The sequence below is a fragment of the Marmota flaviventris genome, chromosome 13 (assembly GCF_047511675.1).
Source record: "Marmota flaviventris isolate mMarFla1 chromosome 13, mMarFla1.hap1, whole genome shotgun sequence".
Classification (NCBI taxonomy): Eukaryota; Metazoa; Chordata; class Mammalia; order Rodentia; family Sciuridae; genus Marmota; species Marmota flaviventris.
Genome location: NC_092510.1, coordinates 18,962,789 through 18,979,296, shown reverse-complemented (window position 1 = coordinate 18,979,296; position 16,508 = coordinate 18,962,789). Strand labels below are relative to the sequence as shown.

Below are 16,508 nucleotides of genomic sequence, written 5' to 3'. Positions count from 1 at the left end.
TTCCATTTTCAAAATGCATCACTTTATTTTCCTCATAAGGTGGCCACATATTATAAACCTTAGGCAAGTGACAGTGACATGATTTCTTCAGCAAGCTCCAAGGTTTCAGCAAGCTTTCCTGGAGTTTACAGCCAGAGGAATCCTGAGGTTTCAAATATTAAAGCTTTCTCCACAGCCACAAGTTCCTTTGATGTTTGGGTTATTGAAGACAAACTCACTGGATAATTTATCTTCAACATAGTCCATTTCTGTTCCTAAAAGTGTCAGCTGTGCTTTCTTTTCGATGAACACTCTGACTCCTTGGGGAAAAGAAAACATGGGTCATATAAAGCCTGTAGCCTATGGAACTTGATTCAAAGCACAGTGAACTTTAAATAGTAACTACTAACAAAATTCTACAGGAAGCTTCTGAACGGGTTTCAAAGTTGGTGACCGAACTGAACCCCTGGTTTGGACACAGACTTTGATACCTACCCGAAAAAAGAACTAAAGATATAAACTCAGTTTTAAAGTAGTTCAGATTAAACAATTATACTAATGAAAAGCAGTCAGAGCTTGACAGGTTGTGCATTCCTGAAATCCCAGTGAATTGAAGTGTGAGACAGAAAGACTGTAGTTTGAGGTTAAGCATGGGCAACTTAGTGACACCCTGCTTGTCTCAAAATAAAAATTAAGAAGGCTGGTGATGTGGCTCAGAGGCAAAGGGCTTGTACAGCACGCACGAAGCCCTGAGTCTGATCCCCAGCAATGAAAAAACAAAAAAACCCTCCACCAGATTCCTGTCAATCTCCTATGTCCCCCACATTATATAAGGGAAGGTAGTTTTATACAAGTAAATTCCATGTCAACCGTGCAAAACGATTATCTGTCTTTACTTCAATTTTTTCAATTTGCAAAATGAAAAAAATATGTGTATTCTTAGTAACTGTTTTGTAAAGATGGAGCCAATAAAATTTACAAATACCTTGTAATGGCATCTATATTCTCAACACATGGCTAAGTGTCAAATATCCAGAGGACTGTGAGAAAAATAGGACTACTTTAATAAGCCAGATCAGTACAATAGTTCTGGTTATGGGCCAAAAAATGAATAATATTCCTTACTAATTATGTAGATAGAAGTCAACATTTTGGCAAATACAATTAGTTTAAAAAGCTTTCTTCCTGTGCCGGGCATGGTGTCGCATGTCTGTAATCCCAGCGGCTTGGGAGGCTGAGGCAGGAGGATTGTGAGTTCCAAGCAAGCCTCAGCAATTTAGGAAGGCCCCAAGGAACTCAGTGAGACCCTGTCTCTAATAAAATATAAAAGGCCCGGGGATGTGGCTCAGTAGTTAAGCAATCCTGTGTTTAATTAATTCCTCGTACCGAAGAGGGGAAAAAAAAAGCTTTCTTCTTTTCAAGAAACTGAGTCATTACCTACATATGAAGTATAGGTAAAAAAAAAAAAAAAAAAAAGCAGCTTTCTTCTTTACAAGAAACTGAGTCATTTGAGTCGTTACCTACATATGAACTATAGGTAAATACAGGTCTTCTCTAAGATGAAAATCTTAAGTTTATGACATTTTCAGTCAGTCTTAAAAATGATTTAAAATATTAACAAATGTCTTTCTTGAAGTCAGTTTAATAAGATAAAAGAACACTTAAGAATCTAGACCTTGTCCCTCCATGTAGGCAAGGACTGCAAACTAGCCCAGAGCACACCTCCAATGCAGAAAACCATCATGGCAAAAATCATGAACACTCAAGTTCTCCCATAGTGGTAGCATTATTTATCTTCCTTTAAATAGGTTTTTATCAAATCCTTGGTTGGGAGAGTTGGTGCTAAATATATTAAAAAACAGAAAATTTTAATAAAAATTGGAAAAAAAGACTTTCTTAAGAGTATGAGTTTAAAAAAGCATTACTTATTTGACATAAATGTAAAATTGTTGCTTCACACAAAAATGGCTGGTTGGTTCACTCTGAAGTTTAAAATCTTTCTGGACACAAGAATGACCTTTCAGAGTTAAAACAAACAACTTACCAACTAACCTACTGGTTACTAAAAGCACAGCCTCTGGAGAGAATTGAATTGATTGGGTTCATATTTCATTAGGCCACTTACTCACTGTGTGATCATGTGTAAATTATTTAACCTCTCCATACCTCAGTTTCTTCAACAGAAAACAGGTATAATAAATAAGCAAACAAATAATAACAACAAAAGCAATAACAACAAAACCCAATGAATTAAAAAAAAAAGTATAAAGGTATAACATGGTATCACCCTAATTAAGTTGTTAAGTATAAATCATATAACATTTAAGTTCATTAACCAACACCTAGCATACAGTGAGCACTATTTATATAATTTCTATTTCTATCATTAATTCATTCTTCACAAAGCTATTTTTTCTTTTTTTTGGTACTGGGGATTGAACCACTAAGCTACCACTAAGCTACATCCCTATCCCTTTTTATTTTTTATTTTGAGTCAGGTTTCACTAAGTTGCTTAGAGCCTCATTAAGTTGCTGAGGCTGGTCTTGAACTTGCAATCCTTCTGTCTTAGCTTCCTGAGTCACTGGGATTACAGGCGTGTACCACTGTGCCTGGCTACAAGGATAAAATTTTTAAGCAAAACAAAGTGTCCGGAAAAATCTGTCAAAAACTTACCATCTTGAACAACTTCTTCATCAGAATCTCCCTTTGTCTTTGTATATTCCAGAGTGTAAGAAAGGCCATTACAACCCCTAGTTCGGACACCGACTTTCACACCTACCTGAAAAAGAATTAAAAAAAATATAAACTCAGTTTTAAAGTTGAACAGATTAAACAATCACACTAATAAAAAACATTGGCTATTTATTACTATTATTAAATTTCTCATAAGTTAACAAAATTAGATTTCTGGTTATAAATAATGTCCTTGTAGGAGCAGATCATGGTGGCACATAATCCTAATTTGAAGTCAGTTTTGGCAACTTAGTAAAACCCATCTCAAAACAGAAAATAAAAGGGCTCAAGAGTAAAGTACCCCAAGGGTTCAATCCTTGGTACAAAAAACAAAATAACAAAACAGGAAATAAGAATTTGAAAAATTTTATTTTTGTATAATTATTATAATATTAGCAGGTATCCAAAAAAATAAAAACCAATGATGCACAAAAAACAATACAGACCAGAAACCCCCCCCCCCCCGTTTTTTCCAGTCCTTGTCACATATATAATTTGAATATTTTTATTATAGTGAAATTAAAATTTATTCTATATTTAGTTGTATATATATATATTTTTAAATAGAGAGAGAGAGAGAGAGAATTTTTTTTCATATTTAATTTTTAGTTTTCGGCGGACACAACATCTTTGTTTGTATGTGGTGCTGAGGATCAAACCCAGGCCGCACGCATGCCAGGCGAGCGCACTACCACTTGAGCCACATCCCCAGCCCCTAGTTGTATATACTTAAGACATCATTTTCCCCATGGAATTTACTTTCACAAATCATTTGCAAGTAATGGCCACATAATATTTCACTTAATTATTATTATTATTTATTTATTTTGCAGTGCTGGTGATCAAACCCAGGGCCTTGGCCAAGCCTGCTAGGTAAATGCTCTATCACTGAGCTTCGACCTCAGCTCTTATGTTAATTAACTGACCCTTACTACTGAACATCCAATTTAGAAATTTAAAAAAAAGATTTTTTTTTTGGTACCAGGGATTGAACCCAGGAGAACTTAACCACTGAGCCACATCCCCAGACTTTTTTCAATATTTTATTTAGAGACGGGTCTTGCTAAATTGCTTAGGTCCTCAATAAGTTGCTGAGGCTGGCTTTGAACTCATGATCCTCAGCCTCCCCAGCTGCTGGAATTACTGGTGTGCACCACTATACTTGGCTAGAAATAGATATTTTTTCTTAGTATTTATTCTAAACATTTTTTATTTGTAGTTGTAGATGGACACGATACCTTTATTTTGTTTATTTAATTTTTTATGTGGTCTGGGGATCAAACACAGTGCCTTGTGCATGCTAGGCAAAGGCTCTACCACTGAGCCATAACCCTAGTCCAATATTTTCTTTATTGGTTCTTTTTTAGTTATACATAATATTAGGTGATATTCACTGCATATATTCATATATGTACAAAGAAAAGTTAGGATAGATTCATTCAATTGTTCTTCTCTTCCCTTATCTTGTCTTTTTTCCCTCCCACTTAATTCCCTGTTTATTCCACAGATCTTTTATTCTGATGAAATTCTACTCTGCCTTCTTTTTTCCTTAGAAATAAAAAATTTTAATAGCAGAGTTTTAATTTAAAAAATAAAAAATCACCTAGCATGTATAAGGTCGTGGGTTCAATTCCGACACAAGAAGAAAAAATAGCAAAGAAAAGTCACTTCTAACTAAAAACAAAAAATAATAATATGCCAAAAATAAGGGAAAAATAAAAAATAAGTGTATTTTTTAAAAGAAAGAAAACAACAACAAAAACACCTGATGGCAAAGATACCTTTTTAAAAGAATGTACTTTCTGAATATTCCATCTCATTCTGTGAGAAGTTCTCTGGATGTTTCCTTCTGGTTAGGATTCATTAAGTTTCATAGGCTACTACCTGGAAATTATGCTACCTCTATACAAAAGCCTAAATCCTAGGGCAGACCTGTATAAATGTTTTCAAGTTTCAGAAAGCAAAGACCGTAGTCAATGTAAACATAAGATGTTCAAAAAAGGTATTAGTGGTAATGTGTACTTAGCATAATAGAGGCCCTGTGTCTGATGCCCAGTATCAAGAAAAAAAAAATTAAAAAGTGCCCAAACAGCACTTTTAAATACTAATATCTATGTTAATGCAATTTTCTAATATCAATCTATGCTCTCTGCCTTAGAGCCTGCTTTTTCATTTAAGTATACAAAGTATTATTATCATCTTAAGTATTATTTCACCAGTAGATCCTGATTCTCTGAAAGACAGCAATATGTGCTTGCTTTATAAAAGCAATCATAGAGTGGTAAATTTTATTCATCTTCAGAGTGACAGCTTAGAAAATGTATGAGAGAATTTTACATATTCAGAATGAAAAATAATAAACTGCCAGGATTAATTCCTGAAGCACCCATCATAAATATTTGTCAATATACTATGTCATATATATCATATATACTATGCCATACATGTATACCCATGTTTATAGTAGTGAAATTCATGGAACCAGCCTAGGTGTCTAGCAACAGATAAATGGATAAAGAAGATGTAGTATATATAAACAATGGTTTTTATTTAGCCATAAAGAACTAAATTAAGTCATCTGCAAGTAAAGAGATGGAACGTGAGAGCATTATGTTAAGTGAAATAAGCCAGACTCCAAAAATCAAGATTGTTTGTTTTCTCTTACAAGTGGAAGATAAAGAAAAAGAAAAAAGAAAAGAAAAAAAAAGTGGGTTAAGAGGAATCTCAGGAAAATAGAAGGGAGACCAGTAAAGGAAGAGAATCAAGGAAAACAAGGGAGAGAAGGAAAGGGAAAGCAAGCACTAGAGAATGAAACTGACTAAATTATATTATGTGCATATATGAATATGCTGAAATGAGTCCCACTAATACATGTAATTATAATGCACCAATAGAAAAGTTTATGAAAACACAGCATTAGGTAACTACAGTTGGGAAAAGGGATTGTTCATACTATAAATGATACCTTTTTATGTCAATAGGAATGAACATCCTTTAAATCTACAAACTGACTTCCTGTTTCAATTGGCCAATTTATACTGTTTCAATTCAAACTGAATTGGAACACTAACATTGGTCAGCATTTATTAATTCTTAGGAGGGAAGTGCTGAGAACTCCCACTACTTTGTAATGTATAGATTGTACAAGAGAACCCAGAAATAACTCTGTAGGCTAAATATTAACTATCGACAGTTCATTTTTTGAAGTGATTTACAGTATACCATTAACCCTTAACAATGCACTACAATTAAGATGATACACACATCCCTAACTCAACAATTCTACCTCCAGGAAACAGGTACACTATGTCATGCTTCCAGGTCCATAACAAGGGCCAGGCATACACACCTCTACTAAACAAATAGCTGTTAAATGATGTTTGTGGCAGTAATGAAGGAAAACAACCCAAATGACCCTTAATATAATGAACTGGTTAAAGAAAACAATGAATGTATAAAATACACTATACAAGGTCATGAAGATGAGGCAGATTTTTTCTTTCCTTTTTTTTTTTTTTTGGTACCAGGGATTGAACCCCGGGGTGCTTAACCACTGACCTTAACCTGGATCTTTGTTATTTTTTATATGAGACAGGGTGTTTCACTATGCTTTGGGCCTTGACACATTGCTGAGGAGGCTGGCTTTAAACTTTTGATCCTCCTGCCTCAGCCTCCCAAGCTGCTGGGATTATAGGCTTCCACTATGCCCAGTGGGGGAAGCAGACCTTTGCACAATGACATGGAAAGATCTTCAAGCCTATTAAGGGTAAAAAGCAAGGTGAAACCATAGCACATATGGGAAATAGTAATAGAGAGACAAGAATAATAAGAAGAGTGTAGATCAGTGGGTTTAGTTGTCACAGAAAGAGAAGAGGGTGCTACTGGCAACTAGTAGGTAGAGGCCAGAGATGATGTCAAATATCCTAAAAACCACTCTAAAACATCAACAGTGTGAAGGCAGAGAAGTTCTGGTTTGGCCATATCAAATATTATTATCTCTTCAAGGACACTAAGAGGTTGCTTTTGGAAGGAAGAATGACAATGAAGAGTCTAGAGTTGAGAGTAACTTCTTTTATACTGAATATCCCCTTCTGTATTATTTGAATTTTTAAAAATCATGTGCAGGGATGAGGGTGTAGTTCGGTGGGAGAGGGCTTGCCTAGCATAGTGAGACCTTGGGTTCAACCCCTAGCACCACAGAAAAAAAGAAAAGAAAAAAATTTCTAATTAACGAAAGCACATTGTCACAAAATATATTCATTCTGAAAAGAGAACTTTAATTTTTTAGTACATATTTGTTTGATAGGCTTTACTTACGTGCTCAGGCTTATCTTTAAGAAGCTGTTTTATCTTGTTTACTGCTGAAGGTGTCTGAAAAATGAAAATGTTATTAAGTTTTTAGCTATAAAACTAGCATTCTTGAATAGTCTTTAAAGACTATTAAAGTCTGTCTTTAGCAAATTCATGTGAAAGTTTTGTTTCATTCTTGCCAAGATACTTTGTGGCTTTTATACCCAAACACATGAAGGTCTGCTCAATTAAAACCTCTTTGTCAAAACTGCTAGCAACATCCTTTTAAATCTTGCTCTGATCTAGGTTAGTTCTCTCATATACTTACTGTATTATCTACTTACATTACAAGTGTGATTTTCCTAGGCAGCATTTATTTTGTGCCCTTACTGTATGCCCAGCAACAAACACACTGCCAGACACACAGAATGCCAATGAACAAAATCAAGTATCTCAGTGGAAAAGCCAACCCTCTCCGGTGCTTTTTCTATTGATTATTATTTTATACACACACACACACACACACATACATGTTGGGGGGGGAGAGAAAGAGAGTGTGTGCAAGCAAGAGAGTGCAAACTTACAATCTAATCCAAATCCATCAAAATGCACAGAAGAAAGAGTATTACCGGCACAAAAGAAACCCAAGGTATGCTTCTCAGTCACATCAAATGCTCACATAGGTTTTCAATGTGAATTAAACCAACATCTCTGGATACCTAGATGAACATAACTAGACAATGATAAAAATGTTGTTGTTTCTCAGGAAGAATGGTTTAACCTGGCTCAGTGATCCTCAACATGAGAAAAATGTGATGACCTATCCTGTGCCCTCAGGTTAGCATTACCAAACCAAACTTCTTGGGAAAGAGGCTACTGAGAAGAGTCTGTTTGGGGGCTTTTTGGTCTACTTCTTTGGTGTCCTCCAAGGCAGTTATGTTAAGCAGCTTCTCTGACTCCTAGTCCCTTAACTGGTGAAATATGGATAACAGTCCCTCTTCTTTAGGATTCTAGTGAGGATAACATATTCAAATTCAGGAAAGGCATTCAGGACAGTGCCAGGCACAATAAGCTCAACTATTAATGAAGAGATGATGTATTTCCTAGTTTCTGATTTATGAGCTCCTCTAACCAGCAATGCTGTACTGGTCCTTTGGTTTTTGTGAATTCCTGATGTCCATATTATGACCTATGGCTTAGTAGTCAACTGTAGCCAGGACTCAAGTATCTACTGGGGGAAAAGACCCAAGGATTGGCCCTGGAGTGTGCTGTCTGGGTTGGGGCTCGCGGTCACAAGACAAGAATGCTTAAACACAGAGTGGACCCTAGTTAGAAGGGTCATGAAGTCAATTTAGAAGGTCGATACCAGCATTTTAAAAAACAATAAAAAAAGCAGATGTTAAATAAGTGAACCATTTTAAGTTATTAATGTATGATATGTGTGTGTGTAAGTCTGTATTTCTTATGTTACTGTAAAAAAAGAGAAAAAAATCACCATCAGCAGATGACTTCTATTTCTTTTTTTTTTTTTTGGTACTAGGGATTGAACCCAGGAGTGCTTTACCACTAAGCCACATCCCCAGCCCCTTTTTACATTTTATTTAGAGACAGGTCTTGCTATGTTGCTTAGGGCCTTGCTAAATTGCTGAGGCTGGCTTTGAACTCATGATCCTCCTGCCTCAGAATCTTGAGTTGCTGGGATTACAGGAGTGCACCACCATTCCTGGCTGGCAGATGGCTTCTAAAGGCCTTTTCCCACAGTTGTATAAGAAGAGGAACAGAGCAACAAAACACAGAGGGCATTATAAGGAAATGCTCAAAAGCAGAATTACAGCATCTTTTTTTTTTTTTGAGATGACAGAATATCAGCTTTTTAGAGATATACTTATTAAAACTTTTTTTTTAAGTGCTTGTTCACTGTTCTAAATGGATGCTAATAAAAGCAAGCTTTATTTTCCATTTGTAAATTTTCATGGGCATATTTCCTAGGTGTGTGCTTAAGAAATTAATCTATTTCCTGCCAAATAAAAAAAAAAAAGATTTCTGTTAAAAAAAAAAAAAGGCATAACCGTGGAAAAATATTTGTTCAAACTAAAAACTGATGGGTAATTTTGGTTTAGTGTGGCTGGTAAAAGGTGCAGAGAGTCCAGGTGCTGAAGAAAACATAGGGCTCTCCTCCTCCACTAGCTCCAAGTTTTTTTTTTCCTCCTTTCCATGTGATTTTCTAAATTATCAAATTTGGTTTTACAAAATTATATATTTTCTTCTTTCCTCAACTCCTAGTAGAAAACATTTAAACACAATAAAAGGAAGCAAGTCACAGCAAATGGTCTATCTATCAAAAGGTTGTTGATGTTTATATTGTATACAGAAAGGAATCAATGAGAAAGTAACATTAAAACAGGATTGTGTGCCTGGAAGCTGTATTTATAAGAACCAAAAAAAAAAAAAAAAAACCCATTAACTTTCCTGGGTCAGGTGAAAACAAAACATGCTCTATTGAGGGAATGTTACTACTGATGTATAACACTGTTAACTGAGTATTCAACCAAGGGGAAAATGATGGTTCTAATAATTTTGAAGTGATTGATTTTTTTTTTAAGACGTCAGAATGAACAAGTCCTTTAAAAAAAAAAAAAATCTCTATTTCCTCAGAAAACTTAGAATGGAACCACCGTGTGACCCAGCTATCCTATTCCTCGGTTTATATTCAAAGGACTTAAAATCAGCAGTAATGCAGCCACGTCAGTGTTTATAGCAGCTCAATTCACAATAGCTAAACTATGGAACAAACCTAGGTGTCCTTCAATAGATGAATGGAAAGAAAATGTGAGATATATTTTATATATATATATATATATATATATATATATATGTGTGTGTGTGTGTGTGTGTGTGTGTGTATCTCCAATGGACTACTTAGCTTTAAAGAAGAATGAATGAAATTATGGCATTTGCCAGTAAATGGATAAAGTTGGAGACTATCATGCCAAGTGAAATATGCCAATCCTAAAAAACCAAAAGCCGAATGTTTTTTTCTGATATGTGGATGCTAATTCACAATAAGGGGGTTGGGGCACTAGAGAAGTTACCTTAGATTAGGTAGAGGGAAGGGAAGGAAGGGGGAGGGGATGTGGGGATAGGAATTATAGTAGAACGAAATAATGTTCTGTTATTATTACTTTAAGTATATATGCGACTGCATATATACATAATTTTCTTATGTATATATGTGACTGCATGACCAATTTGATTCTACAACATGTACACTTAGAAAAATGAGAAATTATATCCCATCTATGCATGATATATCAAAGTGCATAAATGCATTCTACTGTCAGATATAACTAATTAAAACAAATTAGAAAAATTAAAAAAAAAACAAAAAACCTCTCCCTATAAAAAGTACCTTCTAGGGCTGGGGATATAGCTCAGTAGTACAATACTTGCCTAGCATGTTTGAGGCTGTGAATTCAATCCCCCTTCCCTCCTCCAAAAAAAGGACTTTGTGTATCAAGTACAAGGCAGAAGCTAAATATCTTACTTTGCCCAAGGACTGTTTGCATAGTTTGGCAACTTTTTGTTTAGGGAAATCAATCTGGAAAATGGCATAAAATCTTCTACCATATGACACGCAGCCTTACATTACCAATGTATTCTCTAGGACAACTAGGGGACCCCTATTTCCCCCTCAAAATCGATACTAATTAGCAGGGCACGGTGGCACACACCTATAATCCCAGCAGACTGGGAGGCTGAGGCAGGAGGATCATGAGTTCAAAGCCAGCCTTAGCAATTTAGCAAGGGGCTAAGCAACTTAGTGAGATCCTATCTCTAAATAAAATACAAAAGGGGGTGGGAATGTGGTTCAGTGGTTGAGTGGCTGAGTTCAATCCCCAGTACCCCCCCAAAATTGATATTAATTGTATTGTCATTAATTGTGACTTAATAATAATTAATCTCAGATTTAGTCTGTGAATTTAAAATTTAAGAGACTATTAAAATCCATTGAAACATAATGTTTTGGTGGTACTGGCGATTGAATCCAGGGACATTTTACCACTAAGCCTCATCCCTACCCCTTTTTATTCTTTTAACTTTTTATTTTTTTTTTTAGACAGGGTTTTGCAAAGTTGCCCTGACTGGCCTTGAATTTGCAATCCTCTCCTATATTGCTGGGACTATAGGAATGTGCCATGGCACCCAACTAGGAACAAGTTCTTTTTAAAGTGAGAGAATTATCTTTTAAGATATTTTGGGCCAATTTAAAATCTACTTCCAAGCTATTTTTATTATTATATTTATAGGAAAAGACACTTACAAACATGCACAAACAATTATAACCTATTTTAATTTTATTAAAAATCTGGCATTTTAATGTTTAAAAGATGTTAGGTAAATGGCAACCAATGAGCAATGAGTATATTTTGTTACACTACTATTTAGCATCTATGACTGGCATTAGGGTGTTTTTCTTTTATCTTCTATTCACATGTAATTACACATACACTTATAAAATATTTGTAGTGTACGTTTACATTTTAACAGCTCCCATTAAAATTTTTAACGTATCATTCTTCTCATTTGATACACAGTAATAAAGATATCCATCATTTATTGAATACTTTCTAGGTGGTGGATATTATATACATACCGTGTTTTTAAAAATTTTTATTTTTCAGTTGTAGTTTGACATAATACCTTTATTTTATTTATTTTTATGTGGTGCTGAGGCTAGAACCCCGGGCCTCACATGTGCAAGGCGATCACTCTACCGCTCATCCACAACCCCAGCCCCAACCATGTTTTTTTTTTTTTTTTTTTAAAGAGAGAGAGAATTTTTTTAATATTTATTTTTTAGTTTTCGGCGGACACAACATCTTTGTTTGTATGTGGTGCCGAGGATCGAACCCGGGCCGCACGCATGCCAGATGAGCACGCTACCGCTTGAGCCACATCCCCAGCCCCCCAACCATGTTTTTATTCTTACAATTCTGTGATTATTTTGATGTTGGGGATGAACCCAGGGCTTTGTGAAAGCTAAGCACATTCTACTACTGAACTACTCCCGATGTTTTAATAGTTCCTAAATTGCCTTCATGTAAAAATCTTAGTTCCTGGTCACTGTTTCAAAGGACTTCTGGTTCTGATACAAAGAATTATAGCTTATTAAATATTAAGCATTTCTAAACCCTTATCAACCAGGTTCCACTAGAAAGTTAAGCCCCAAGGCACCTCTGTACATAACTTCTCTTCATGTTTCAACAACTATATTATTCAGTGTACCATTATCATCTTATAGAACTTTGGTTGTACTTTATGTACAGTGTGGGTCATCTATAATCCTAAATTAGGATTACACTCATTTTGACTTGTTAAATGCCAGAAATAAAGGTGCCTGTTTAATCTTTGTGTTTTGTAATCATAGGTTACTCTGGCATAAAAGTTACATAGGCAATTTATCACCAGTCTAAACACTTGTTTTGAACAATCCACCAATTCTCTTCAGAACCAACACAAGTTAATGCAGACAATCTGTAATTTTTTCATGTCATCAATTGCTTTTCCTAGCCTTTCTGATCTGAGGTAGACTCCACAAGTACATTCCTTTTTGAATGTTGCAACATGTCAAATTCCTGATGTAAAAATTTATATATCCAAGTAAATTTATCTCTTTCTTGTTTTATTATCTCTTCTTTTGGGTGCTCTTATCTGTCTCCATTTATTAGGCCTTTGATCACTTCCCTACTTCTGTGCTTGACATAACATTCTGGGTTTAAAACTAAACACAATACAGGCCATAGTGTTTTGAGATAAGGGTACATATACTAGGACTAAATTGACTGACAGCCCATTAATACAGATCATGGTGGAAAAGTAGCACTAATGTGCTTTTTCTCTCCCACCATCTCCTAAGAAAATCATAGGGAAAGAAGCTTCTCAAGTCAGTCATAACACTTAGGATTTAGATAACAGACTCCTACAGTAGAGCCAGGCAACATGGAAGACCCTGAAACCTGACAACTGCTATGATAACATGTAATGAAGAAGCAGCAAGCAAGAGGGGAGAGGTAGTTAGCCTGAGATTATGAGATGTGTTATTATTCCTCGTAAGAGATGGCAAAAGCTTTCTTTATGACTGTCCATGAAGGGTGGAAATTCATTATTTGTTGTTCTGAACCAGAGTAGATCTTGATATATCTGCTGAAAGAACAAGAATGGAGTAGAAGGGAATGACACAGAAATTCTGAAGGAACAGATAACTTGCCATACGGCGATTGAAAAAGAAATGTCAGAAAACCATCCTTACCTTCCGACTTTTCTTAGATCTACTATTATCAGAATTCTTTTGAATTCTGAATAATTTTTATTAAGATTGAAATGAGACACAAAGTATGAGCTGTGCCCTTTAGTTAGTTCTCAAGGCTTTGGAAAATTCTAGATTCCATGATACATTTTCCACACATGAAAATGTACTGGCTAATACAGAAAAGTAATACAGAATACAGTATGAATATAATTGGGGTAACCTCAAGGGCCTAAACACTGATGAAGTAAAAATAAATTCTTCCAGCTGATCACGACTTGACTTTTATTTCAACTAATTTTATGGCAATAGGTCTTCTGATTCCCAGTCTCTAGGCGAATGCTTGCACAAAGAGTGGGTTAACTAACAGTATTTGAGAACAAGTTGAACTGATCAGAAGGTTGCTTACTAAGGTGCAAATGAGTTGGCACTAGATAGAAGAAATGGTGGCACAACATTGTGAGTGCTACCACTGAACTGTACCCTTTAGAAAGGTTAATTCTACGTAATACGAGTTTCCCTTTAACTAAAAAAATCCAGAGTTCCGAGGGAGTACAGTATACTCAGTGAATTCTTTTAAGTATCTGTGGTTTGCGTTCTGGTCTCCTTTCTGTGTGTTTGACCTCTCTCCCAGAAAACGCTGTGAACTCAGCGTGAAAATCTTCATCCTTTGTCCTTTGTAAAACCCTATGATTGCAGGGGGCTCACGGGGTGTTTCAAAAAGCCTCCGCTACCACAGACACCAGGAAGTAACTCTTTGTGCGCCGCAGCCTAGCCCTCGGAGGGGGTGGGGGCTTTATCACCTCTCGGCCTCTCGCACAGGCGGGTTCCGGGGCTCGCCCCTACCCACGCACCTCCTGGGCAGGACTCCTGGTGTCGTCCTGCCAAACCTGGCACTAGGTACGTCCGATCTCAGCGAAGGAGACCTCCGGCAACTGGGGTGTAGCAGGGTCGCCGCTAGGCTCGCGCTGACACACAACGTCAGCCTCCCCGCCCCCACCCCGCCCGGGCAGAGCCTGCCGGGAAGCGTAGTTCCCGGGACGCCGGGGCCCCCGCAGAAGCCCCGCCTGGGGCTTGTTTACCGTTCTATCCCGGGCCAGTCGGGAAAACGGCGGTGCTGCAGCAACTCAGCGGCCCCAGCGCCCGGACGTGCCCGCGGCCTGCGAACCGGCTCCCAGCCGCCTTGACCTCCGCTGGCAGGGGGCGGACGTGAGCGATGTCACAGGCCCAGCCACGCGCCGCGTGCACTCACCAGGGTGAGGGCGGCTCGGGTGGGCTGCAGCTTCCTCTTGCTCACAGCCCGGACAGTGGCCCGGACTAACGAGGCCGACATCTTCGCCGTCCCGGCGCCCGGGTGCCTCCGGCCGGAGCTCGGCCACCTCAACCTCTCTCCATGGACACCGCGGGCGCATTGACGCCACAAGCTCCGGCGCACAGCGCCCCTGGCCCCGCCCCGCCCCGCCCCGCCCCGCCCGTACCCGCCATTGGGCGGGTGGTGTGAGTGACGGGCCGGGGGGCGGGGCGGATTTCTGCTGGCAGCCCTGCTAGCAGCTTCTAGGACTGCGCGCGGCTTGGCTGGTAGTGTTTGTTAATCACCCCGGTGGGTGCAGGGACACGGGAAGTAGGCCGTCACCGCCGAGCACGGAGTCGGCGCGACCTCGTGGAGCGCAGATGGGGGACAAGCCATGACCTCCGACCTCGCTGACTTCTGAGGAGGGTTGCTGGGCGAGGTGCGGCGCCATCGCCTCCTGTAACAATCAGTAACAGGCTCTTGAGGCTTCAGAGCGCCCCCGGGAGTTTTGTTCTCTAAACGAGAACCGTTCCGATAATCGGACATCTACATCATTTTTTTCCCCTTCCCTTTTGTCCAACTCCGCAGTTATTAAGAGCACAGAATTGCTGCGGAGTTGTGCATTATGCAGTTCCCCTCTTTCCCACCTCTAGCATGCTCTACTGCTGGGGATGCTAAAGGATGGTGACTAACGCAATTTTCGTTCTGGTGCTGAATGCGGAACCCAGCTTCACAGTAAGTGACAGGGCGAATAGTCACGTTTGTAGAGGGTACCTATCAGTACCTGTTGCGAGACCTTGTCTGGCTGCTCAGGAGCATAATTCTTATTAATTAAGCAATATTCTTGAACACCAGGCACCGTATCCCAGGCATACACGGAAAGCCACGTAAACAAGGGAAGGTTTAGGATAGAGACAGGAATTCTGTGGAGTGGTGCTGGGGGAAGGGGTATAGATTATTATTCAGTGTTTTAATAATGGAAAGTTCTTCAGAGCCCGCTTTTTCTCTGATCCTCTGGAACATACAAGGTCTGAAAGGATACCTCACAATTATCAGGCAGTCTGTCTTCCTGTTTCAGAAGAGGAATTGCATCGACAGGACTTTTTGTTGTTAATACAAACAGAAAATGGGGGGGTTGAGAGGCAGTAGGGTGGTGGGTTTGTCTTGGCTTCATCTTTGGATGATTTGGGATAAGGTATTTATTTTTTATGCCTTTCCCCCTACAGATATTGTGAAGATTAAACAAGTTAATACATAAAAAATCCTTGGAAGAGTGCAGGCACATAACAGTACTCAATAAACATAGTTAATTGATAATGAAGATGCCATGTATTGTGAAACTACTTTGTATGAAACTGTAATGGACATGTTGTTTAGTTCTCAAAACCCATATGATGTACAACATCAAGAGTGAACCCTAATGTAAACTACAGACTTTGCATAATGATGTGTCAAACCAGGTTTTTTGATTTTAACACATATACTATTGTAGTGCAGAATAATGGGAGTGGTTGGTTGGCATGTGTGGGAATAAGAGATATACAGAACTCTGTACTCTGTCAATTTTGCGATAAAACTAAAATTGCTCTTACAAGTAAAATTAAAAAGATGCCATGCGTAATTTTTTCAATTACTGAAAAGCTGTAAAGCTGCATAGCACTTTACAGGTTTGAAAAGTACCTTGTTGCACATTGTGTCCTACTGGCCTTACAACTTTGAACTGAGGGGGGCAAAAGAACCAGCTTGTCTATTACACGTGGTGCTTAAACTCAAATTCTCCAACTTAGTGCATTAGATGCTATTTAAAAAATCTAGTCCTAATTTCCTAATTCAGGATCCTGTGGGGTTTTAAAAAATTATATATACATATGTTGTTGATGGACCTTTATTTTATTCATTTATTTATA

At 37.9% G+C, this 16,508-nt stretch overlaps 1 protein-coding gene across 2 annotated transcripts; it reads right to left on the bottom strand.

Annotated features, from left to right (window-relative positions):
• Isca1 (iron-sulfur cluster assembly 1) lies at positions 1-14,740 on the bottom strand. Of its 2 annotated transcripts, XM_027920566.3 has the most exons (4): positions 14,563-14,740; positions 7,031-7,084; positions 2,654-2,759; positions 1-299 (listed from the first exon to the last, which is right to left on the bottom strand). In XM_027920566.3, the coding sequence occupies exons 1-4, from the start codon at positions 14,641-14,643 to the stop codon at positions 151-153; spliced, it is 390 nt and encodes a 129-aa protein (XP_027776367.1). In that variant the 5' UTR covers positions 14,644-14,740; the 3' UTR covers positions 1-150. The 2 variants fall into 2 exon arrangements, with proteins under 2 accessions (XP_027776367.1, XP_027776368.1); XM_027920567.3 differs by lacking the exon at positions 7,031-7,084.
• Between the last annotated feature and the right edge of the window lie 1,768 nt (positions 14,741-16,508).

Excerpts from the sequence above, each read along its gene's own strand:
- Isca1 (XM_027920566.3), bottom strand. The coding sequence starts at position 14,643 with ATGTCGGCCTCGTTAGTCCGGGCCACTGTCCGGGCTGTGAGCAAGAGG. Across the intron at positions 7,085-14,562 it reads CCCGAGCCGCCCTCACCCTG|ACACCTTCAGCAGTAAACAA; the intron begins GTGAGTGCACGC and ends TTCATTTTTCAG. Across the intron at positions 2,760-7,030 it reads TTAAAGATAAGCCTGAGCAC|GTAGGTGTGAAAGTCGGTGT; the intron begins GTAAGTAAAGCC and ends ATTCTTTTTCAG.